The sequence below is a fragment of the Quercus lobata genome, chromosome 12, assembly GCF_001633185.2.
Source record: "Quercus lobata isolate SW786 chromosome 12, ValleyOak3.0 Primary Assembly, whole genome shotgun sequence".
Lineage (NCBI taxonomy): Eukaryota > Viridiplantae > Streptophyta > Magnoliopsida > Fagales > Fagaceae > Quercus > Quercus lobata.
In genome coordinates this window covers 28776279-28801021 of record NC_044915.1, presented here as the reverse complement: position 1 = coordinate 28801021, position 24743 = coordinate 28776279, and the positions used below count along the sequence as shown (strand labels likewise).

The 24743-nt window shown below is 30.6% G+C and overlaps 1 protein-coding gene across 1 annotated transcript; it reads left to right on the top strand.

Moving 5' to 3' along the window:
* Positions 1-6742: 6742 nt before the first annotated feature.
* Positions 6743-7501, top strand: LOC115971830. Its single transcript, XM_031091897.1, has one exon. The coding sequence runs from the start codon at positions 6935-6937 to the stop codon at positions 7376-7378; it is 444 nt and encodes a 147-aa protein (XP_030947757.1). The 5' UTR covers positions 6743-6934; the 3' UTR covers positions 7379-7501.
* The last annotated feature ends 17242 nt before the right edge of the window (positions 7502-24743 follow it).

Here is a 24743-nt window from a genome sequence, read left to right as displayed (position 1 = left end):
TTTGAACATTTTATAGTGCTTTTAATTAGCGCATTTTTCTTTTTCATTTCTATTAAGACTCTCAAAGTACGAGACCAATAGAACCTTAACTCAATTGAAACCCTAAAATATTTCAAAAAGATGTTGCAAATGTGTTAAATCATCAATTATAGATTAATTTCCCCTAAAAGTTTGAGACTTTGATTTTTGTAAATTAATATCCTACAAAACCATACATCAAATAATATCTCTCTTTCTCTCTCTTAAAATCAAAATATAAAATTAAAAATTAGATTACAACTTTATTTAACTATGCATCGTCTTATATCCAAAAAAAGTATCTTTTTCAATCATAATATATTTTTATTTCTTTTTATTAATATTTATAATTCAACTATGATATTCAATTCTCTATATGAAATTAGCATTAGTCTAGTTGGTATTATTTATGTATTTAATGTATCAAATTAACCTTAATTTGATTAGTATTAAATAATTTTGTTTAATTAATATTTACATATTAAAGGCCCTGTATAAATTTTTCACCTTAGGCCCCAAATTATGTTGGGCCGCCCCTGATAAGAATGCATTAAATTTATTCCCGTGGTCACATTCAGACATGCTGAGGTCCCAAACACGGGAAATTATTGTGTACTCTATAAATACATACTCTCTCCTCTCACATGAATGATGGGTCCTACTAATTAAATTCATGACGGAACCCACCATTTATGTGAGAAATGAGAATACACATTTATGGTATTCCGAAAGTACCTAATAATTTTTCCCCATACACAAGATCATACCTACTTGAAAAAACAACCTTTTATTTTAATATGATGGAAAACCCACCTCATCAATTCACACCATACCGAGCTACAGGATGGATTGATGACAGGGACGGAGATATTCTTTAACCAGGGATTTTGAGAAAAAAAAATTCTATAGGTATATTTAATTTTCAATTACCCCCACCACCCCAGAAAAAAGAAAAAGAAAAACACTTGGCCATCATTGGTCTCTTTTTGCTTATTATCAACTCACTCCTGGCATTCTAGACCCAAATAAACTTATGGTTGGCAACTCTGTGAACCACTATACATGCTGCAGTTCATCTCTGTTTAAAACAGAGTAGAGAAAAATATGAAGGATCTGAGTCTGACTACAATAATCAAGAGGCACAGTGAGAAAAAGGAAGTTGAGAACAATATGAAAAACGTGATTTAACAAAAACATAAAAAAAACAAGTCGGGAAAAAAAAGAAAAAAAAGACGAAGAAGAAGATTATTTAGAAGGCACACTGATGAAGAAGAGCAAGTTGAGATATCAGAAAAGTAACACCTGCTTAAAGACTATATGTGAGGTAAACAGTAAAAACAAGAATGAGTGGGATTGGGAATAGAGAAAGTGATTTATTTATAGTTTACAAAATTCCTTACATGTTTGTTTATTTATAAAAATGTCATATTTCCTTTAGGGAAATGCTAACAAGTACCCTTAAGGTATTGGTTAAGGATTCAGTTAAAAAAAAGTTTTTATTGGAAAAGAAAAAAAAACAATTAATATTTTGACAACTTTTTTCATTTCTCATAAAAGTGATGTCAAAATTTTCTTAAAATGAATTGTTAACAAGTGTCCTAAGGACACTCGTTAGTATGACCCAATTTTTAATAGCAATCTAATCATTTTATTTGATTTTTGTAAAACAATATATTAAATTCATTATAAATAATATTTTCATTTAGTTTAATAATGATGTGTGTCGTATTTAATATATATATATATATATATATATGTATATATATTTCATTCTAATACTCAATTTGAAATAGAATTCAAAATCTTGATCTCAATTTCAAAAATTGTTGATATTTCAATTCCATAAAATGTTGATACCTCAGTTTCCAAAAACTTTTAAGCAAAATTATAAAAAGTTAATTAACAAGTGAGTTTTGTTCAATACTCCAGCCCCCCTCACTCAAATTCTTGACTTCGTCCCTGATTGGTGATCACCTGAACCAATTCTAAGTGTCAAATTAGTTTTGAGTGGTTCTCCCATATGATTACTATTGAGAAACTAATTAAGATTTAGGCAAGCTAGCATCACTCTTATCTTTGGCGTGATTGAATAATTCATGAGTTATATTTCTTGTCTCTAAAACAAGTATGGCCAATGTTGCTATACGACAACCAATATTTCAACAATCATTTTAGTATATACAACAATCTAGTCCATTGGATTTGATCTAGTATACTGTACTTGCAATACATTCATATTACTTGTATTTCATACATACTATACGTATATAATGCTCTCTATTGTACTGTGTTATGCACAATGAATATACTTTAATATGCAGAATATTCAGTCTCTCTCACAATTTATATTCTTAACAAATCATGGTATTTTAATTTTCATCCTTATACAGTTTCTCTACAAACCAAAACGAAGGAGACTTTTCTGTGGAATCAAATGGCAGCATCAGGTTTCTCATAAGCCAAACAGATGTAAACCTTATTATTGTTTGTGGTCCCTAAGACAGTACCCTAATCTTTTACTACCACAAAGGCATGAAACTTGAGACTCTGCCAACAACAGTATATGATATATCACGCAGCTCTCTCTTTCGCCTCCTACCTAATCCATATTACTAATGAAAAGTTGAAAACCACATCAGCTTCCACTTTCTTAAGCAGTAGTCATAGTCATAATACCAATCATGATCCTTAAACGAGTGGGATCGAGCACCGATGTAAATTGTCAACCCTCAATTGCGATTTGTGAGTTCCATGTGTCATCATTTTCGGCTTTATTTATTTTGAGTTCTACTCGGGTAGTTTTGAGTTTGACAATTCAATACTTACGTTAATCTTATTCTCTTTTAGAGTATTTTCAGTAGATTAGGTAAAATTTTATACTGTTTAGAAAATAAATAGTGACTTTTACTTTTTAATTATCTTTTTTTTTTAAATACATTTTTCAATAAATTCTTTATCTCATTTAAATATTATTTCTTCATTCATTCTTTATTCTTTTTTTAACTACACATCTTCTAACATTTTTTTTATTCAATACCTTATTATTATAATAGGAAAAAAAAAAAAAAACATTTGAAGAATGAACAGTAGCCCATCAACATGAGCCAAAAAAATTTCCGGATATAAAGAGTCCATTGGAAAATGAACAGTAACCTATTTTGTGGATTTACTGTCTAAAGTAGAAAGCATTTTGTGTTTAGCTCTCTTCTTGGAGATGCTCTTACAAATACAATTTGCAGTAGTATCTCTTTTAAAATTATTATAAAGCCAATCACAATAATACCCATCTAATAGTCAATTTTCAAATTAAACCATTTTTTCAAAATGTTTCAATTAAAATCGTAAAAACTTTCATACTTATTGAGTCACTATTAACTAAAAGTAACAAAAATTCAATTTCCTTGAATCTTTAGTAATATTATATCTTCTTTTATAATAGAAAAAAAATCTTAAAGTCTCATTTTGGGGGGGGGAAAAGTAGGTCTTAAAGTGTTTACATAGTAAGGCTCATAAATTATACAAATTAAAGAGGGTGATTATTGGAAGAGATCATGTGATTGCTTCATTAGAGGGTTCCAAACTTCCAATAGTAATGGTGGCTAACTAAGGTCAAGTTTGGAATCCTGTGAGTGGTTATTTTGAAAATATTTTATCATTGTTTCCTTAAAACATTCCAATATTAAATAGTTAAGCGCCTTGTAGATTAGCCAAATTGATAACGAAAATTTTCCTTGAGTTTTTAGTAAGATTATATCTTAGAATACAAAAATTGTTAAGTCTCTACATAGTTAAGATCATAGATTATACAATCAAATATACAAAAGAGAGTGATTATTGGAAAAGATCACATATGATTTCTTCTTTAAAAGGCTCCAATAGTAATGGTCGTGGATTAAGATCAAATTTGGAATCTTGGGAGTGATTACTTTGAAGATATTATATGATTGTTTCCTTATAAAATTCCAATATTAAATAGCTAAGAGCTTAGAATTCGTGGTTACGCCAAATGACTTCACCAAATTACAACAATATTTTGGATAGTGTGTTCCAGTTAGCTCAACTGGTAAAGTCTCTGATGGTTATATAAGAGATTTGAGTTCAATCCCAGCCTACACCAAAAATTGATTGGTGTCTTGGTCTGACTTCATCAGGAGCGAACGCCATAAGTTGAAACTCTCTAAAAAAAACAATATTTTGGATAAAAACAATTTTTTTAATAGAGATAACAACTTATTTGTTCTTATCAATTTCTTTAAATAAAATAACAATAAAATTTTTAATAAAACATGCAACATGCATCTAAGTTTCAGTTGATAGTTAGAGACAATAACTTATTTGTACTTATCAATTTCTTTAAATAGTGTAACAATAAGTGTTTAAAAAAAAATATGCAACATGCATCTAAGTGTCAGATGATAGAAACAACAATTTATTTATTCTTATCAGTTTCTTTAGATAAGGTAACAATAATTTTTTTAACAAAACATGCAACATGCATCTAAGTTTTAGAAATATAAATCCTAGAATAACTAAAAATCTATTATCAAAATTTCAAAACTTATATATATATTTACCAATTGTCTTTCCATAGAATCTCTCTTGCACTCCACATTTTTTTTTTTTTTTAAAGAGTTGCAACTAATTATGCATATGCATTTGTATTGGAAGGATATACATGTATAGATTCATAGGAGTTGATAAATTTATATAATACTCTGTCTCTCTTTCTCTCTAATAAATTTTCTTCCTAATAAACAACAAATCTCATTAATTATTAAATTAATTTTTTATTAATTGTTATGATATATTTCCTCAAACTAAGGGATAAAATTAAAAATAGTTTAATTTATATAAAACTTTATTATTTAAATTTAATAAATTTTAATTCTATTCAAAAAGTCTATTATAAAATTTTTAACTTCCTTCCTTAAAAAAAAAAAAAAAAAAAAAAAATTATTAATATATGTGTTCTTTACTTAACTTCTTTTTCATTTTTTTTTTTTTTTAAGTTCAGAAATTTGGATTGTTTTTCATGTGTAATATTAATATATGTGTTCTTAAAAATGAAAATTATTTTAGGTGTACAAATACAATTGATTTTTTAATCTTAAGTTTGGAATTAATTATTTCAGGATAACCTTATTTACGCAAGTATTAGAAAAGCTTTAACAGCTTGAATTCAAATCACCATCTTCATTAATAAATAAGGAATTATAAAAAATTTAAAAAAAAAATTATTGATAATTTTAATTAGAGATATTATATAAGGACAAATATACAAAACTATGCATTTTATATAATAATAATAATAATCATTCATTTAGTTAGAAACGAGTTCTAAAATTTTATAATAATAACTTATTTAGTTAATATTTCTTAAAAATATATTTATAAAGAAAATTCATAATTAAAGCCATGGACTTTCACTAGTATGTTAGTAAAAAAGAACTTACAAAGTAATGGTTTTGTTTTTTAAATAGAATAAATACTAGTGTTTTCAATAAATAATATATTTATATTAGGGCGTTTACAATGTTTTATTATCTTTATTAGAGCACAAATAGCATATGGAATCTATATGAAGGAGTTTTTAGTATACAATGTATAGATAGTTTAAAAAATCCTATTTAGGATGAGATAATTTAAATCCTGGACGTTTCTATTAGAAACATTAAAAAAAATTCAATTGACCTATAAGGCTCTTGGCAAAAATAAATATAATTAAAACTTTTAAAAATTATGTATATATATATATATATATATAAACCTAAGACGTTTGACTTTTAGTGTCTGTTTGGGAACATTTTTTTTTTTTTTAAGAAATAATTATAATATGCTGCTAATCTTTTAGCTCGAATCATTTCTCTTCTAGACCCCCAAGTACTTTGTGCATGGGGAGGTGTCAATTCAGCTATAAGGCTTTTGGCCAGTTTATTTAACTGAAACTGAAAATTTTTTGCTGAAAGTAATGCAAATAAAACTAAAAGCTAGTTGAAATAGTAGAGTGTGACCTATGAATAGTAGCAAAAATAAGCTAAATAGTAAAAAAAACTGCATTTGTTAGCTAATGCCAAACACAACCTTAGTTTAACTCATAATATTTTGGCTCATCCATGAATACATACATGTGTATTTGTAAGTTTATTAAGTTTAGGGTAAATTGTAAATTACACCTCTAAAGTTTGGAGGTGATTGGATTTTACACCCTGAAATTTCAAAATTTGGATTTTACCCCTAATATTTGAGGGTGTTTGGATTTTACATCTTGACATTTCAAAATTTGGATTTTAACTCCTATATTTTAGGGGTGTTTGGATTTTATCCCCTAAAATTTGGAAGTTTAGATTTTACATCATAAAGTTTCATAATTTTGGGGTATAAAATCCAAATACTCACATACTTTAAGGTGTAGAATCCAAATTCTGAAATGTTAAAGTGTAAAATTTAAACACCCAAGGGGTAAAATCTAACTTTTAAAACTTTAGGAGATAAAATTTAATTACCCTAAAATTTTAAAGGTGTAATTTGTAATTTAACCTGGTGATCATGATATAAGGTTTAAAAAAGCTTGATCTAGAATAAATTAAAATATAATCCGATGGTCATGATCTTCGGTGTCTGGCACGTGCCATGACCAGCCTCATTGAATGAGGACAGCAACATTTGCGAGAAATGCAGGTGCGTATTGGCATCTCTCATTTATTATCTCCATCCCCACTCTTTTATAAGCTCACACATGTTTATGCCCTCATTTACTCACACATACTAAATTTATCAACTCCCTCACATATCAATCTCTCACCCACCTCTCTTTATTTTGTTTTCTCTCTCTCTCCCTCTCTTTCTCTGTGACTTTTTTTTTTTTTTTTTTCTTCTCCAAAGAGAGAGAGAGAGCGAGCAAAGAAAAGAAACAACAATGGAAGGTATATCTGCTGGGGTGTACAAAGGTTTAAGAAGCTACTGGAGGAGGAGAGGCTACGAGAAGCTAAACGGGTCGGGTCGTAGGCGTAGGACGAAGCATGTGGAGCTGGGTTCGAACCGGAGGAGAAGGTTTTGGCGGATCAAGATCAAACCAAAGATTCGTTTGGGTTCACCAAAGAAGTTCTTCGTTTGGCTTCGTGATGGGTACATGAAGATGATGATGGGTTTAGCTAACTCACGCACTTTCACCTCAAGTGGCTATGGTTTTGCTACTGCTGGGTCCATGTACGATGGGATTAATGGGCTCACCAGGGGCCCACTTAAGGAGTACGATGATAAGATGATCGTTGAGTTCTACAAGACTCTGATGATGGCTCAGGGAGCTTTGGTGCCTCGCGATGCCGCAAAACTTGGCTCACAAATTGTTTGCCATCGGTAAAAAATGTTGCAAATAAATGGTTTTTTTTTTTTTTTAGAATGTTTTTTTTTTAATCTTGAGTTACATAGTATTGTTGGGAAAAATTTTAGGTAATAAGAGTATAATAAATTGTGTTTCTTCTTCTCTCATATTTATGGTAGATTTTACCATGAATTTAATGGATGGACCTCATTATGAATATCATAAATTTAATTAGTATACTCCACCATGAATTTACCGTGAAAATGAAAGGAAGAAACATCATTTTTTTGTATTTTGAAAATACCTAAAAATGACTCGGATTGCAGTGGCTCGCTGCTTAAGAACACAAAGTGTGTTAGGTATACGGATTTGAGTCAAGGCAGCAAATCATGCAAATTGGATATTCCCTGGCATAAGGTATTGCCAACAGGAAAAAGTAATTTACTTTGACTCTTTGTTTTTTTCTTCATCTTTTTATGTTGTTATTGTAATTGTAACAATAATTAAGTAGATTTTTTCCGTTGGCAATAATGTTAAATTAGTAATGCTTATTTAGTGGAGCGTAATAGTTTCTCTCAAAATAAAGTCCATAGTTAATTTTATATGCCCAGTTCAATTATGTATTTATATTATGTGCACTATTTGATCTTATCCTAATTAAGTTTATATATAATTGAATTTATTTAGCACCCAATTATGAGACATTATAGGACAGAATACAAGAAGAAAATGTTAAGTGCAAATCGTGTATGGGGTAAAAAAAAAAAAAATGATAATTGGGATCCTTGTGTGAAAGACATATTCTTATACAATTTAAGAAATTGTTCAGTTGTGAGTTCTAAGCAATTCAACTGGGAAAATTTTTTCTCTACGATCAAAAAAAAAATCTAAAATAAGAAAAGAAAATGTCCAATTACCAAGGCATCCCTAAGCTATTTAAATATGGTGGGGGCGATAAGGGATGACTAAATAATGGTCATGTTCATCGAAAAAAAAAGACTAAACAATGGTCATGACCAGAAGAATCCAAGACTAGCTAGAATATTTTGGGGAATCGTTAACTTTGGCCATTGCTAAAATATTATAGATTGGGAATATATATCAGGAATAGTTACCAAAAAGGAATATTGCTTCCTAAATGAAAGAATACAAAAAATTATAAATTGCCTTCTGAGCTGTGGCACAATTGTGACCTTGCTGTACTTTGCGTGGTGGTTGAGAGATCTGAGCCGATCTTCTTCATTAGTAAATTATCAAAACCAGTGCGATGCAATGCGATGCATGCTGCATTTCTTGCGCTATTGTATTTGTTTAATGGAAATGCAAAATGAATGCTATTGTATTTGTTTAATGGAAATGCAAAAAGAAATTCATTTTGATGGTATAATCTTGTTAGCTTGCTGCATTTTCCTCTTTTTCCGCTAGGCATACACATGGCTTATCAACATCATATATAATTTGTGTTTTTTACCCCAAAAAGTAAAAATGCCAAAACCACAAAAAATCGACAATTTTTGTCACAACTTGACACTTGATGAGCTGTAAGTGGTGGAAGTAAAGTGGTGGGTTCACATCTCCACTACTCACAACTTATCACATGAAATTGTGCCAAAAATTGTGAACTTTTTTATGGTTCTAGTATTGTTAAAAAAAAAAAAAAAAAAAAAGTTAAAATGTAAAACTCAATTTCTAAATTTCCCTAGAATCATTTCATTTATCTAACTTTGTTTTTGTTTATTTTAGTCCTTTTATTTTTAAGTTTATTCAAATAAAGAATATTTGTCAACTTTCATTAAATTTTTAGAAAAAATTCAAGAAAATATTTTTCAATCATTAATTGAATTTTTTTAATTTAAAAAATTAAAAATTTGAATAATTAACTGCAACATTTAACAAAAGTTGACGGAGATGCCTTGATTGAATAAACTTGAAACTTCAAATACTGAAATGAATTCAAGTGAAACATAAAGAGTGAATTTTGCATTTTAACCCTAAAAAAATTAATATCATAATTGCTTTCTTTGAAGTTCTTTTCTTTTATATCCGCTGCTATTTTTAGTATACTAAGGCCTATTTGTTTTGGTTTATTTTATAATATAATTAGTTATCGCTCCTAAAATATTAATTTTTTAAGATACAATTGCACTTTTATTTAAAATAAGTCCCAGCCAAAAATCACTAGTATTTAACGAAATCTTCATCCAAACACAGGATTAATGGTATGGTTGAAATGGTCAAAGGGTACCTGCAAAAAAAAGAGGAAAAAAAAAGAAAAGAAAAGAAAAATCAATAAGAGTAGTGATAGCCACCATCCAACATTAGGCTATTGAAGCTACTGATAATATTCATTGGCTAGAAAAGAGGAGTGAATTTATTTTAGGGTTTTTCCTGTGTTGCACTTGTACCTTGTTCATTGATCGCTTTCCTTTTTAAGGTCGTTTTTGAGAGTTACTGATGAAAGTGAAACCCTTTTATATAAATTTTGCTATCATCATCATAGTAAGTGGCTGATAGTGGTTTTTTTTTTTTTGATGGGAAGGCTGATAGTGGTTTGTAACTACCAAAATTGTCTCAGAGCTAAATTAACTCCAGATTTTGTCTATCTTTGGGCAGACTAAGCACAGGTCTTTATTGTCTTTGCTGAACTATTTACCAAGCTCGTTAATATGGCCTAACTAAGTAGGTCAGGTCACGTGAGATTGAATACCAACCACATACATATCATTTACAAATTTTAAAAGTATTTGTGCAGAAATTTATGTCTATTTTAGTATAAGAACTTATTTTTTCTATTTTATATATTCACTTTTCAAAACACTCAACACAGAGACGGACTCAAGATTTTAAGCTAGCAGGGGTCGGAGTATAAATAATAATAAAAAAAACTTCAAATAAACATCCATATAGTATTAAAAAATTAGGGGTAATTACAATTTACCCACCTATGGTTTGTCTCAAATTTAACTTACCTACCTGTGGTTTCATTTTTTACATTTTACCCAACTGTGGTTAATTTTGTTAATGCTCCATTACCCACCTCTCAATCTGCCATTACTCTAACACGTTTTATCCCAAAATCAAATAACAGAACAAATCAAACACTCCTCCCCCCTAGCAACACTCTCTCTCTCTCTCTCTCTGAGGATGCTACCCACTTGAGTTCTTAGACTCGTTTATGCTTGGGATCCTCTGGGTGATTTCGAGCAAGGAAACCGTGGAGTTACTGATCTATTGATTCAGGGTTTTGATTGTTACCAACCCGTGATTTTTTGTTAACAAATTGGATCTTGATCTGTTCATGTTCCTCTCTTTTGGGTGAGTTCTAGACTTTCTGAGATTGAAGTTTTTTTTTTCTTTTATTTTCATCTGCTCTTTTCCTCTTATTCTAAGTAGATTTAATTTTTGAAACCTAGGGTTTTATTTATTTTTTTAAATTGGGTTTCTGTAAAGTGGTGTTTTGTTTGAAGTATTATAGATTTGATATATCTATATGAAATTGTATTGCTATCTGTATAGATTCTCCATTGAGAATATAAAATTGGACTCAGATGGTTGGAGTATTAAATGACTTTTATAGTTTTATGAGGTTCCAAATTTGTTTGTATCCTCTAGGCGTCATGGTGGGTAATGGCTGACACTACTAGTGTCATGATGGGGCCTTAGGAAGGGAAAAGTCTAGGACTATGTGCAAAGTTTTTATGCTATCTGTAAGCTTTTGGATTGAAGTATTAGAGCAACCGCATCAGCTCGTTTAAATTTTCTGTCTATTTTACACGAAAAAATCTACTTTTTCTATTTTACACATCTACTTTTACAAAACACCCACATCAGTTCATCTATTCTATCACTTCTTTTATTTAAATAACCAATTTTCTTAATTATTTTATTATATCTCTCAACTAACCCTTTTTATACGCGCGCTCTCTCTCTACCCATTTTATCTGATTGTTGCTCTCTCTCTCTACACCCATCTCTCTCCCTCTCGATCTTTCTCTCTGTATACCCATCCCTCTCGGTCTCTGTATACCCATCCCTCCGGTCTATCTCTCTCCCTCTCGGTCACAAACTCCGGTCAGAAGCACCGATCCACCCATCTCTCTCCCTCTCAGTCACAAGCTCCGGTTAGAAGCACCGATCCACCCATCTCTTTCCCTCTCGGTCACAAGCTCCGGTCAAAAGCACCGATCCACAGCTCCGATCAGGCTCCGCTCCACAAGCACCAATCTGCCTAGCTCCGATTAGGCAAGATCCATACCCACAAGCTCCGATCAAGCGAGACCCACTAGCTCCGATCAAGCAAGACCCATGAGCTCCGATCGTTCCAGTCAAGCACCAATCAAATACCGATTGTTCCGATAAGTACCGATCTGTCTCTTTGTTGTTTGTGTGTTTGGGTTTGTTTGTGTGGGTGTGTTTGTGTATCTCTATTTTTTTTTTTTTTTAGCAAGTGTATCTCTGTGTTGATTTTTCTCTGTGGATGTGTTTGTGTGTGGGTGTGTTTGTGTGCATCTGAGGAAAAAGAAGAAGATGAAGGGAGGGGAAGTTATTGAGTTTGTTGAGCATGGAGAAGAGAGAGAAAAAAGGGAGCGAACGGGAAATGAATAAAATAATAAATGGAGCCGTGTATATTTCCACGGTACTGTAGCTCATGTAGAAATATACACATTTTTACACAATTTTAGAAGCACTGATGTGGAGCATTTTTGGGTCAAAATGTGTAAAAAGAGCTATTTTTTGTATTTTGCAAGAGTTTACATGGACTGATGCGGATGCTCTTATGGTCTTTTGTTTGATATGCTATTTGTAGGCTTAGGGGTTTGTTTTATCTATAATCTGACATGCATATTTTAAAGCTATGCATGAGTGGATAAAAAGAAAGTATGATTAGAGCATCCACAGTAGTAGAGTTAAAAATTTAGCTATTTGGCACTATAAAAAGTTACTTTATCTATTTTACCTACTCACTTTACAAAATATCCAGCAACAGTGGATCTATTTTAGCTTTCAACACAATAAAATAATATAAACAACATAATAAAATTATATATCTACTACAATAAAATAATATATACACTACAACATTCCCTTCGATCATATAATCCAGTTGGGTTCACGTTCCACACAAAGACAATCTAGACCCTTCCTTAAAATATTCTATAGAATATTCTATCTACCATTTAAAATCCTAACCGTCCATTATTCAATTAACCTCTTCACATTTTCAGTCCTTCTCTTTAATTAGTTAATTCAGCCACATTCCCTTCCATCAACACCTCAGTGTTCTTTTGATGTGGGTTTTGTGCCGGCAAAGAGTTTTGAAAGGTGATCAAGAAGAAATAGAGAATTATGGTCCAAATGGAGATTAAGAAGAAATGTTTGATGGTAGTGAAGGACAGCAGCTCAGGTGAGATTTTTTTTTCTTTTTTTTTTTTGAGAATCAGAGAGAGGTGAGAGTTGAGAATGGAGAGTGAGTGAAATGGAGGAAAAAAGAAAAAGAAAAAATTGAAAGAAGGAAATATTATTTTAATGAGAGGTGGGAATAAAAAAACATTATTTGATTTTAACTTTTAGCTACAGTGCACAGCTATATATAGCTATGCACTGTAGCAATGTAAGTAAAACATTTACCTATACCACCACTATTACAAAGTAAAACATTTACCTATACCACCACTATTACAACACTTTTTTTGTATATAGTGGTGCTAAAAATAGTTTTTTAGCACCACTATTGCTAGTGCTCTTAATTATACACTTTATGCAGATTTTTGAATGGCTTAGGGGTTTTTTTTAGGGGATTGAGTCACATTTCTTAAGACCGATTTTCAGTCCATTGTTAATGAACATAGTAGATTACTTGAGCAGATAAAATGAAAGCATGATTAGTTATACAATTTATGTAGATTTTTGAATGGTGTACAAACCTCACATGCTAATCTTAAAGCTTCTGTGCTTGAAAATTTATGATTTTCATTCTTTGATCAGATTAGGAGTGTTTGATTAGATAAAAAGAAAGCATGATTAGGAGTGTTTGATTAGATTTTCAATCTTTGATACTTGTGTTAATTAGGGAAAATAACAGGTTTTCATTTGGAAAGATACTTCTTGTTGTTTAATTAATGTGTATTGGCAGATTTTGGGTCAAGCATACTTTCTCTTGCTGCTTTGACAGCAAAACTCAGTAATACAAAATCTTGCTGCTTTGACAACAAAGCTCAATAATGCAAAATCTGCCAATACACATTAATTAAACAACAAGAAGTATCTTTCCAAATGAAAACCTGTTATTTTCCCTAATTAACACATGTCTCAAAGATTGAAAATCTGATCAAACACTCCTAATCATGCTTTCTTTTTATTAGATCAAACACTCCTAATCTGATCAAAGAATGAAAATCTTATCAAAAAATGAAAATCATAAATTTTCAAGTACAGAAGATTTAAGATTAGCATGTGGCGTTTGTACACCATTCAAAAATCTGCATAAATTGTATAACTAATCATGCTTTCTTTTTATCTGCTCAAGTAATCTACTATGTTCATTAATAATGGGTTGAAAATCAATCTTAAGAAATGTGACTCAATCCCCTAAAACAAACCCCTAAGCCATTCAAAAATCTGCATAAAGTGTATAACTAATCATGCTTTCTTTTTATCTCCTCATGCATATCAGCTTTTAGATATACATGTCAGATTATAGATAAAACAAACCCCTAAGCCTATAATACTAGACTTTTCCCTTCCTAAGGCCCCAACATGACACTAGTAGCGTTAGCCATACTAGTATTTACCCACCATGATGCCTAGAGGATACAAACAAATTTGGAACCTCATAAAACTATGAAAGTCATTTAATACTCCAACCATTTGAGTCCAATTTTATATCCTCAGTGGAGAATCTATACATATAGCAATACAATTTCATATTGATATATGATCAAATCCATAATACTTCAAACAAAACACCACTTTGCAAAAACCAAATTTCAAAAAGAAAAAAAAAATTAAAACCCTAGGTTTCAAACATTAAATCTACCTAGAATAAGAAGGCGACGAGCACAAACGGATTCAAGAGAAACACGAACAAAACCTAGTCGATTCAAGACCCAAAATGTTCCTAAACATGAATCTATGGTCTCCTTCTTCCAGAATCCGTGGGTTTCCTTCCTCGGTGTCCTTGCACAAACAAAACCCAGTCGTTTTCTCTGTCTAAAAATTAGGTGGGTAGCAATGTAGAATCAAGGGTTTAGAATGGGTGAGCAAGCATGAGAGAGTGTGTGGGAGAGGAGTGTTTGATCTGATTTCTTGTTTGATTTTTTGATGAAACGTGTTAGAGTAACGGAATACTTAGAGGTGGGTAACGAAGCATAGACAGAATAAACCATAGGTGGGTAAGTTAAATTTAAGGCAAACCACAGGTGGGTAAGTTATAATAACCCCAAAAAATTATAAATACACAAAATTGTTGTTTCTAAATACATTAAGATGCAATCATCTACCAACAAAAACAAAAACAAAACCAAATTTTTTTTTTTTTAATACTAGGCTGGCTATGATTTTTTTTTTTTTTTTTTCTTAAGCTAGAGTATTCATAGTAGTGGTGTTACAAATTTTAGCTTTTAATACCTCAAAAGACCACTTTTTCTGTTTTACCACCTCACTTTATAATACACCAAATATCAAATGTTCTATTTTTTTATCACTTCATTTAAAATAACATAAACAACTTATTAAAATAATAAGGAAGAGAGAGAATTTGAGTTTTCTAATTGAAGGAAGAGATATAATCTTAATAAAATATTGTATTTTATTTTTAACAACTTGCTACAGGTATTTATATCAGTTTACTGTAGTTGTATAAAATTTTGTTTTTGCTTTAACTTCTCCAATAACACATGATTTTTTTGTTATTTGGTGGTAAAATAGTTTTTTTGCTAAAATACAATCACTATTGTGAATATTTTTATTGTTTTTGGGTTAGATAGTTGCTATTTGGGTTAAGTTAGCTAGACTGATTGAGGAGTGTAGAGGGTTCTTTTTTACGTTTCTTTTTTTAAGAAGGAAGTCGGGCCTGGCGCTCTGTAGAATGGGCTTCAAAGTACCATTTTGCCGCTGCCAGGTTGTGTGCAAACGCTGAGTCCAAGTTCAAGGGAAAGATGCTGCGAAGTGGGCTTATCCTCTATTTCTGCCACAGAAGGAACTTTTCTCCAGTTTCTGCCGCAAAAGGAACTTTTCTTCAATTTCTGCCGTAGGACTGACTTTTCTGCTATGCAGCAAAACTTTCTGTTGTGCAATAAAGTTTCTTGTTGTGTAGTAAAGCTTTCTGCTATGCATTTGAAGTTGTCCGCTGTGCATTAAAGCTGTCTGTTGTGCTTTAAAGCCTTCTGCCGTGCAGTAAAGCCTTTTGCAATGTGAATGACTACTCTTCGTTTTTACCGCAGAAATACTTTTCTACTTCCTGCACATAAACAAATCTAAAACCCAAAGAAAATACCCATCAAACAATTGTTAGTTTAAATGGGTTAGCATATTCTCAAATATATACATACATATATAAGTATATATACTTATATGTATTCACATATACATATATAAAATATATTTTGCAGAAAATGAGAAACAAGATATATGTATATATACTTATGGCAAGATAATGATTAGTTTGTGTCAAAAGTAAAACACGTAATAACAAATAAAGAAGAAAGCTTCAGCAGAAAAGCTTTAGCTAGTATAATAGCTAACACGGTAAATATAATGAAAAGGTGTTACAACAGAATAAATAGTACAACAAGTAAAGATACCACAGCAGGACAACTGATGCAGCAGGCATGATAAAAACGTGCTACGGCAGAATAAATAAATACAACAGATATAATTTATAATGAGATAAATAAAATATATTTGCAATCAAAATCAAGTATTGAATCTTCCCATAGGATAAGTAAACCAAGAAGGAACCCAAACCCCAACTTGAACAACCTTGTCATAGGCTTCTGCCGTCAAAGTTGTGCATTTTGGAGAATAGGCCTAAATGGCTATTAACTATTACTTTTGGAGACATCAAAGAGTGGGTTTGCTAAGAGGGAGGGAAAAGATGGTCCATTGATGCATGCCCCTAATCCTGCCGTATTTTCTCTCTTTGTTTTACCACTTTCTTTCTTTCTCTCCGTTCTTTTTTTACTTTTGGTTTCTTACTACTCTCCTGCCGTGTATTGTTCCCCCTTTTTGGTCTTTCCTTTTCCTAGGTCCTTCTCTCTAGGTGCTTACTACTCTCTTATCATGGGTTTCCCCCCTTAAGTGCTTCCCCTCCAGTTGGGTCTCTGCTTTCGGTGTTTTTCTCTCTTCCCTGTTTTTCCTTCCCCCCTTTTCTGCCATGGTTACCTCTTCCTTTTATAGCCAACCGATTTAATGGGATTTCTCCCTTTTACCCCTAGGGCTTCACCAATTGTTTTTGGTTTGTTGTGGGCATCCTTTCAAGATTACCCACCCACCCATTGGTTGCCCCTACCATTGCTCAGTACATGTTTGTTGCACTGCTACTCATTTCACGACAAAATTCTCTTTTGTTTGTTCCTGCTGTATACCTCTACTTCTAGGTTCCAATAGATAAGGATTAGGCTACCTCACTACCTAGTTCTATGGCATGCATCAAATGGTCCCAACCATTTATTACTTCTTTTGGGTAAGATACCATCCCAGCAAGGTATATTCCCAAAAGAAGTCACGACAGGAAACCAAATTAGACCCCATTTTCCCCCCACCACCAAACCACACCCTCTGAATCCCCTTGACCATGGGCCCACCTTCCTTATATTGGCTAGGTACAGGTTAGTGTTGCCCCGACCCTTCTGTGTTTGTCTCCCATGTCGTTTCTGCCATAGCAGATTAGCTTTGTTTTGTTCTGCTGCATGGCTATCTTATTTCTTCATGTGTTTCCTGTTGTGTTTTATCATTTCCTTTAGTTTAACTATTCCTTCACGCAATTCCTGCTGCTGACACTTCCTGCTATTCCTTGTTTCTTTTCATCCTGCTTTTTCATTTTAGTTCTCACGTCTATCTTTTATACAAAAGGATTTGGGCCTTTGTGGGCCAAATAATGTTGACTAGATCAAAAGAGTCTTGGGCCCAATTTATCTTCCTCTGCCGAAGCCATTCTGCCAGGGAATTGTATTCTGCGGTAGATCTGTATTCTGCGGCAGATTTGCGTTTTGCTATAGATTGCTTTCCCTTACATTTCTTTCTTTGGACCTCTCTTGTTCTTTGGTCTTCTTGGTGGGCCTTTGGGCCTTGCTTTTCATTGGGCTTTCTTCCTCATGGGCTTTTGGATATGGATTTGCAAAAATGGGCATTAACAAGGAGAAGAAGGGCTAACTACAAAAATGAAATATAGAATAACTAAAAAAAAAAAAACTGGACCCAAGGGGGGCCCAGGCCCCTTTGGGTCCCCACCTAGGTCTGTCCCTAACTCTACATCACATTGTCTGTTTTATACTAAATTTTATCAAAATAATATTTCCTTATCAATTTTTTATTATTATCCCAAATCATATCTCTCTCTCTCTCTTAATAGTCAAACCAAAACATGTAAATAATTATTAAAATATTTATTTGCAAAGCTACAAACATTCACATCGATTCGTGCAAAAATTCATATTTATTTCAGCATAAGAACTTACTTTTTTATATTTTATATAACTACTTTTCAAAAATATTCACACTAGATATACAAAGACAGATGTGGGAGGTTTACATAGTTATTGTACGTAATACAAATATATTTTTCCATAATAATACATAAACTGATATGAGAAGTTTTAGAGATTGACTGGGCAAAATATAGAGCTTATTCTATTTTAGAAAGACCGATGTGAATGCCCCCAACAATTCATTTGCAACGGAGTTATTATACTTGTTTGTTTAGTATTTAGGATGCGTTGAAAAACTTTGAATTACGAATTATTATTAGAGTGGGTAGGTGATAAACTTGAATTCATTTAACAAATTGGTTTGAGGAGTCATTCATTCTACAAGTCACTTTGTTGAAAAGCTTATTGTTCACAGGCCAAAAATGACCTACTATTGAAAGGTATAACTTCTCAATTCTCATCATATCTCAATGCTATATTTTCAATTGTGGATGAAAACTTATTACCAATGTCTTAACTCTTAGTTTTTCTCAACCAAAAAAAAAAAAAACTTGAAGTTTATATCTATATATATATACACATCCTCTTTGTTTATTATAATTTTTTGGTAGGGGGAAAATCACTCAAGTTTTGGTGTCTTCTCCCATGCTTTCAAGGACAAAAATTAAATTTTCATGTAATTCTCTCTACTTCAAATTCTTAAATGTTTATTAATTTAAATTGTTCTTAATTATTGAATTAATGTTTCCACTTAAATATGCTTTCAATCATTTTTTGGATAGTTTTTAATTACTAAATTTAAGGTTTTTCCATTTAAATATTACTCGAGCCTTAAATTTTAGGTATCTCCTTTCATATTAGTTGCAAGCTATCTACCATCTTCCATTCAATTATTTTTTATATATATATATATATATATATATGCCTTTTATAATACATTAGTCTTACACAATATTCATTCATTATATAACTTAAAAGTAAAATAATCATTTATTTTTATTATCTATTTTATAGTTTACATATGAATTTTGATTAAACCGTTTAGATTTTAAGAATAGATATATACATAGTTTTTGGATAAATATGACAAATTAAGTAATGAAAGAAAATAATATTTCATTTACAACTATAACAGTTGTGTCTATCTAAAAGAATTACCTAAGGATAGAATTTAAACCAAAAAAGAGAGGAAAACAAAAAAGTACTAATATAATAATCTCATGTAATGAATCGTGATTATGCTAATGGCTAAGTGCTTATCTTTGATTTGCTACAATCTTCTTCATCACTCTAATTTATTCTTATCATTAAATAAAATTATATTAACATTATTCTTTATTTGTTAGGATATATTTCTTAAATTAAGGAATAATATTTAACATACAGAAATTTAATTTAGATAATATTTATCATCTAATTAACATTATTTTATTTAATTATCAGAATATCAAGCTACAAAACTTGATTATTAAGGGATAAGCACAATCCAAATTCTTCAAGAGGTGACTAATATAAATCTATCTCAAGAAACAATATATATCTCCAATAATTTGATAATCTCTATCTATCCAAAAAAAACTGTATATATCTCTATTAATTTGATAATTTCTACGTTGATGACATTAATATATATATATATATATATATTTAAATTCCTTATAGTTGTCAACCACGTTCTCTTTCTCTCTCTTTTTAATTTTTTTTTAAAATTTTTTATATGTTACTTTATGTTGAATCAACCTTTTTTTTTTCTTTTTTTCTTTTTTTTTCATTCTATTCATATGACCTTTTTTTAATTCCAATTTTTATGGGATAAAAAAAAAAACATTGATTAGATATCTTTAATTTCAATAAGATTTAAATGAATTATATTTCAAATGGAACTCTACCAATATATATAACCCTATATATCTTTTTTGGAGTGAAGCTTATTTCAATATGTGAATGTCTAAATCTCATGACAATGCAAGTATGCATTCTTTCTTCTTTTATTATTATTATTTTCATTTTGTTTATTTTCTTTAGTGTTATTATTGGTTTTTTTTTTCTTCATGTGATTTTAATTAATGAATTCAAAACATTGTCAAGTTTCTAAAGGTTCCTTCTTTGTTTTTGTAATTTTTTTTTATTAAATTGATTAGGTTTTGTGTATCGATTGCCTTTTGTTTAAACTAATTTTCTTAGCTTTGATCTAATTTATATGCTTAGGGTTAGGGTTAGGGTCTAAGAATTAATGATTAAATATGGTTAGAATTAATAGATTAATTTTAACAATTTTCTTATTTGATTTTTATGCTACATCAAATTATCAAGATGTTCTACACGTATATTCTTGAATTATCAACTTTAATTTTAATTTATAATATTATCAAGATTATATTAATTTTAGATTTATCAATTGTTTAGTAAGTTTTTTTAAAATAATTATCAATTTAAAATTCAATTTGGAATTATCAATTTAATTTAGTTTTAGGAAGAAATCTTACCCCTTATTTTAGTGAGATAATTACTTACAGTTGATAATTTTTTCTTTTATCTTTATTGAATCTATTAAAATATGTAATTATTTATACATTTATTTTATAAGCTTTTTCATAAAACCGTGCAACGCACGGGCCTATAACTAGTTATATAAATAAAAAAATTTAGCACAAATTATGCAATAACAGGCTTGGCCCACAACATATTTATCGATTGACTTCTGAAAACTTTTTATGTTTTCACTTTTGAGTTTAGCAACATTATTTACATTAGTAAAGTGATTTCAAGAATCTCCTACTTTATTATCCGCTTTATGCCTAATTTGCTATTGGCTACAGCCTTTCAGTGTCTATTGGCTATTGGCTATTGGCTACAGCCTTTCAGTGTGTGAGTATTTTATCTTGTAGGTTGGTTGGTTGTCCTCTATGAGGGAGAGTGTTGGTGTGCTTTAGTGATTTGTTTCTCCCGTTTTTTTAATAGAAAGTGTGCTTTTAGTGATTGGCTTTTTGTTCACCAATGATCTTAAGGTAGTAGTTAAAAGTGTATTTAATGTTCTATTAAATAATGTTTTCATTTTTTTTTTTTTTTTTGTCATGCTAATTGGTACTCTTAGACTAATGGTTAACTATTTATTTTAGAAAAATTTTGACACCATTTTTATAAGAAATAGAAAAAGCTGTCAGAACATTAATCACTTTTTTTTTTCTTTTCTCATAAAAAATTTCTTTAAATGAATTATTAATCGTTGCTCTAAAGGTATCTGTTAGTATTTCTCGTTTATATATATATATATATATATATATATATATAAAATAAAAAAAAAAGGTCAAACTATGTGAAAATATTTATAAAAAAAAAGTGCATACAACCACAATAAATTTATGAGTACAAACTAATAAATCATTCATTTGGAAAAATGCTGGTTGCAACTCATAATTGAGCATTTTTTAATTTTTAATATGTGCCTTTAGTACATTTATTAATAGTAGCCTTAATGATATTGAGACCCCTAAAAGCGTGTTTGGGCTTCATTATACATCCTATTATTTTGATGCTTATAAAATTTTCTATAAAAAATAATATTAGAAAATGGGAAATGTTAAAAAATGCTCTAAGGGTATTGGTTTAAGAACTATTTTTAAAAATATTTTATATGAAAATGATAAAATAATTAATTTTATTGACAGTTTTTTATATTTCTTATAAAAGTGATTTCAAAATTTTCTTAATATGATTTATTAACAATTCCCCTAAGAGAACCCGTTAACATCACCCTAGAAAAAATTAACTTGCCTAAAAAGATAGGGAGTTAGAGAGAATTGCTCATGTTAATCTTGACTGCAATAAATAAAATAGCTTTGGAGCCAAACTTTTTCCTAAGAAATAAGTATGAGACTTTGCCCTGACGCCTCTTATCTCGTTCTATTTTATTTTACACTTCATCTTTGTGACTTGATTTAGGGCTAGAAGGATGGGATTGGATAGATAGGTCTTAGGTTCAATACTTCAACCTTGTTATTAGCCTGAAAAAAGAACAAAGGAGTTTTTTTGGTAGGTACCAAAATTCATAAGCAGGCCAGGCCATGTTAGAAACTTACTGTTAACGATTTGTATTTAGGTTTTTCAGAGCCAAGGTCAAAAACCAAACTTTAGACATTGGGTCTGAGTTCTGCTGCTGCGATGAGAGCCTTGTTTCATGTGTTGGCCCAAAACCAACAAGTAAAACCATATAGGCCTGAGCCTTATCAGACCAAGCTGGGCCGAGAGTTCTATGTTTACAACCTGGCCACAAGACACCACTTAGCCAAATGGCCCAAATGTTTAGTTCTATTTTTGACTTTCATAAAGCAATCATGTTTCTGTATTTAAAAAGTATTATAAATTCGATTACAAAATGCATATAAATTTATATAACAATAAATGTGGTTGGTGTCATATCAACAATATAAAAAAATAAATTTCTTAATTACATTTTTTTTCATTTTATATTTAATATTTACAAGTTGACACATTAGTTTGCATAGTTTATGGAGTAAAATTTATAGTATTTTCAAATCTTTCAAAATAAAAAATTTTATAAATTAAAATTTCAAATAAATTAAATAGATAACCTGACTTCTTTAAGTCATCTGGAATTTTTTTTTTTTTTAAAGAATGAAATGTAAGAAGAGGTCAAAGGTGCTTCTTTATGTAAAATCAAACCTTAGGCCTTAAGGAAATGAAAAGGCCAACTACGGTTTACTTAATACTTTAATAGCTTATTAAAAAAAGGTATTAAATGTATAGGCTTCCGAGTTCATGGTCAATAAATCCTTATTAAAGTCTCATTTGTGTAACTTGTCTTTATTTAAATCTCATTTTCGAGTGAGACTATTGTACTTCATTTTTTTGTCAAACACAACGTGCCGATCAATGATTTGTTGATAATATTATTGGGTAGTTTCATATAAGATAAATGAAAACGATAGGTCGCATAGAAAATTCATAACAATTTAGTTCAGTTGTTAGAAAATTTAGCTAAGCAATGTTTCCCTCCACCCATAGAGATCTTATAATTTGTTTAACATTAATATTAAAAACTTTCAAATGATCCATGCACAAGAGTGAGGACTCGGTTGATTCATTTTCCAAGTCATCTTTGTTTATCATGTTGTGCAGCTTAGGTACGCCTAAGATTTTATTTTTATTTTTTTAAAAGGGAGGTAGGCATACGATTTTTAAAAAGAGCATTGCTTATATGTTTCTTTTTCTCTTTTCTTCACTAATAAAAAAGTTGTAATAATCATAAAATATTATATGGTAAGGAACTAGCCTGTCTAATCTCCACTAGTAAGTATGTTGGTGTCTATCTCCTTCTGTGTTGTCCTGCACGTACAAAATTGACCTGTTTGATCTCTATTAATGAGTACGTTGGTATCCATCTCCTTCTGTGTTGTTCTAGGCGAATAAGAATTATTACTCACCCCTTCAATGCTTGTTTTTTTTCCTACCCAAAAAAAATATATATATATATATATATATATATATATATTAGATTTACTGTCGGTCACTTTCTTAGTACTTTGTTCCCTTCATATTTCTTTTTCTTCTTGGGTCTGCACTTTCTTAGGCTGAAGTCCCCGTAGTTGGTGGGTGGACTTGGGGTCAGTTAGGATGAACCTCTTATTAATTTCTCTGGCCTCGATTTCTTTGGCTTTGGTGACCAATGTAGTGGTTGTGGTTAATTCAAATAACCAAATCCATATCATTTTGACCTACTAGCATTGAAAGGTAATTCTAAAACAATTTGAGCCGCCCCTTATTGGATAGTTCTTCTTCCTTTTACAATTATGATCAATTGTAGTTTGATTACACGAACTTTCTTGTATTTTACCTTTTACAGGAAGTCACGGACTGTGTAATGACTAATGAAAGTTATACATGCACGTGATGCACATGAAGAAACCCACCACCGTCCATGTACATAAATACATTAGAACATGATATAACTTTGTTTCTTTGTGTCTTTGGGATGTTCTTGAAGACACAAAAGTAGGCAATTTGGTGCATTTGTCTATTCATTCATGGTGATTATTAAAGGGCTTAGAATCCTTCTTCTCTTTCTAATTAAAATAAACAAGTTTGTAAGTAATCCAAAATGTTACGCAAACCACAGTTCACATGTGACAAAAAGGTAGAACAAGCCCACGATTTTTTACCCCTTTATTTTATTTTCTTTTTACTGCTTTTGCAAATTTAATGAAAATTGCTGAACAGAAGATTTATTCAAAAGAGACAAAAGTGTCAATAGATTAGTTGGAAAACTATCAGTGTCATGCTAGTTCCGTTGGTCGAACAAGCTCCTAAATTCCTAATTCTATCTTTAATGCATTGCCACTGGTCAATTATTTCCCAAATTCAGTATTTTTAAATTGTTGGCCATTCATAGTTTTCAATTCACGATTTGGCAAACAACTTTTTTTTTTCCCTAAAGGTTTTGACCACTCAATTCGATAATTTTTACTCTCATTTTAGTTTTACATGCCAAATGAAAATCCCACAACCTGAATTTTAGTACCGCTGCTTCTTGTTAAGCCAAATTGCTCTGACATACATAATAAATTTTAAGATTTCTTCGTTAAATCATGGCTCCAGGTAATTTAGCTATGATTACAAACACAAAGCATACTCTCACAAACTCCAGATAATTACAGATAGAAAACTTTTCGAATTACCTCCAAGATGATTAAAAGACTTGAACCAAAGATCTCATGAGCCCTACAATGTAAAAACCATTA

Bases quoted from the DNA above. Each gene is read 5' to 3' on its own strand.
- LOC115971830 (XM_031091897.1), top strand. From the start codon at position 6,935: ATGGAAGGTATATCTGCTGGGGTGTACAAAGGTTTAAGAAGCTACTGG.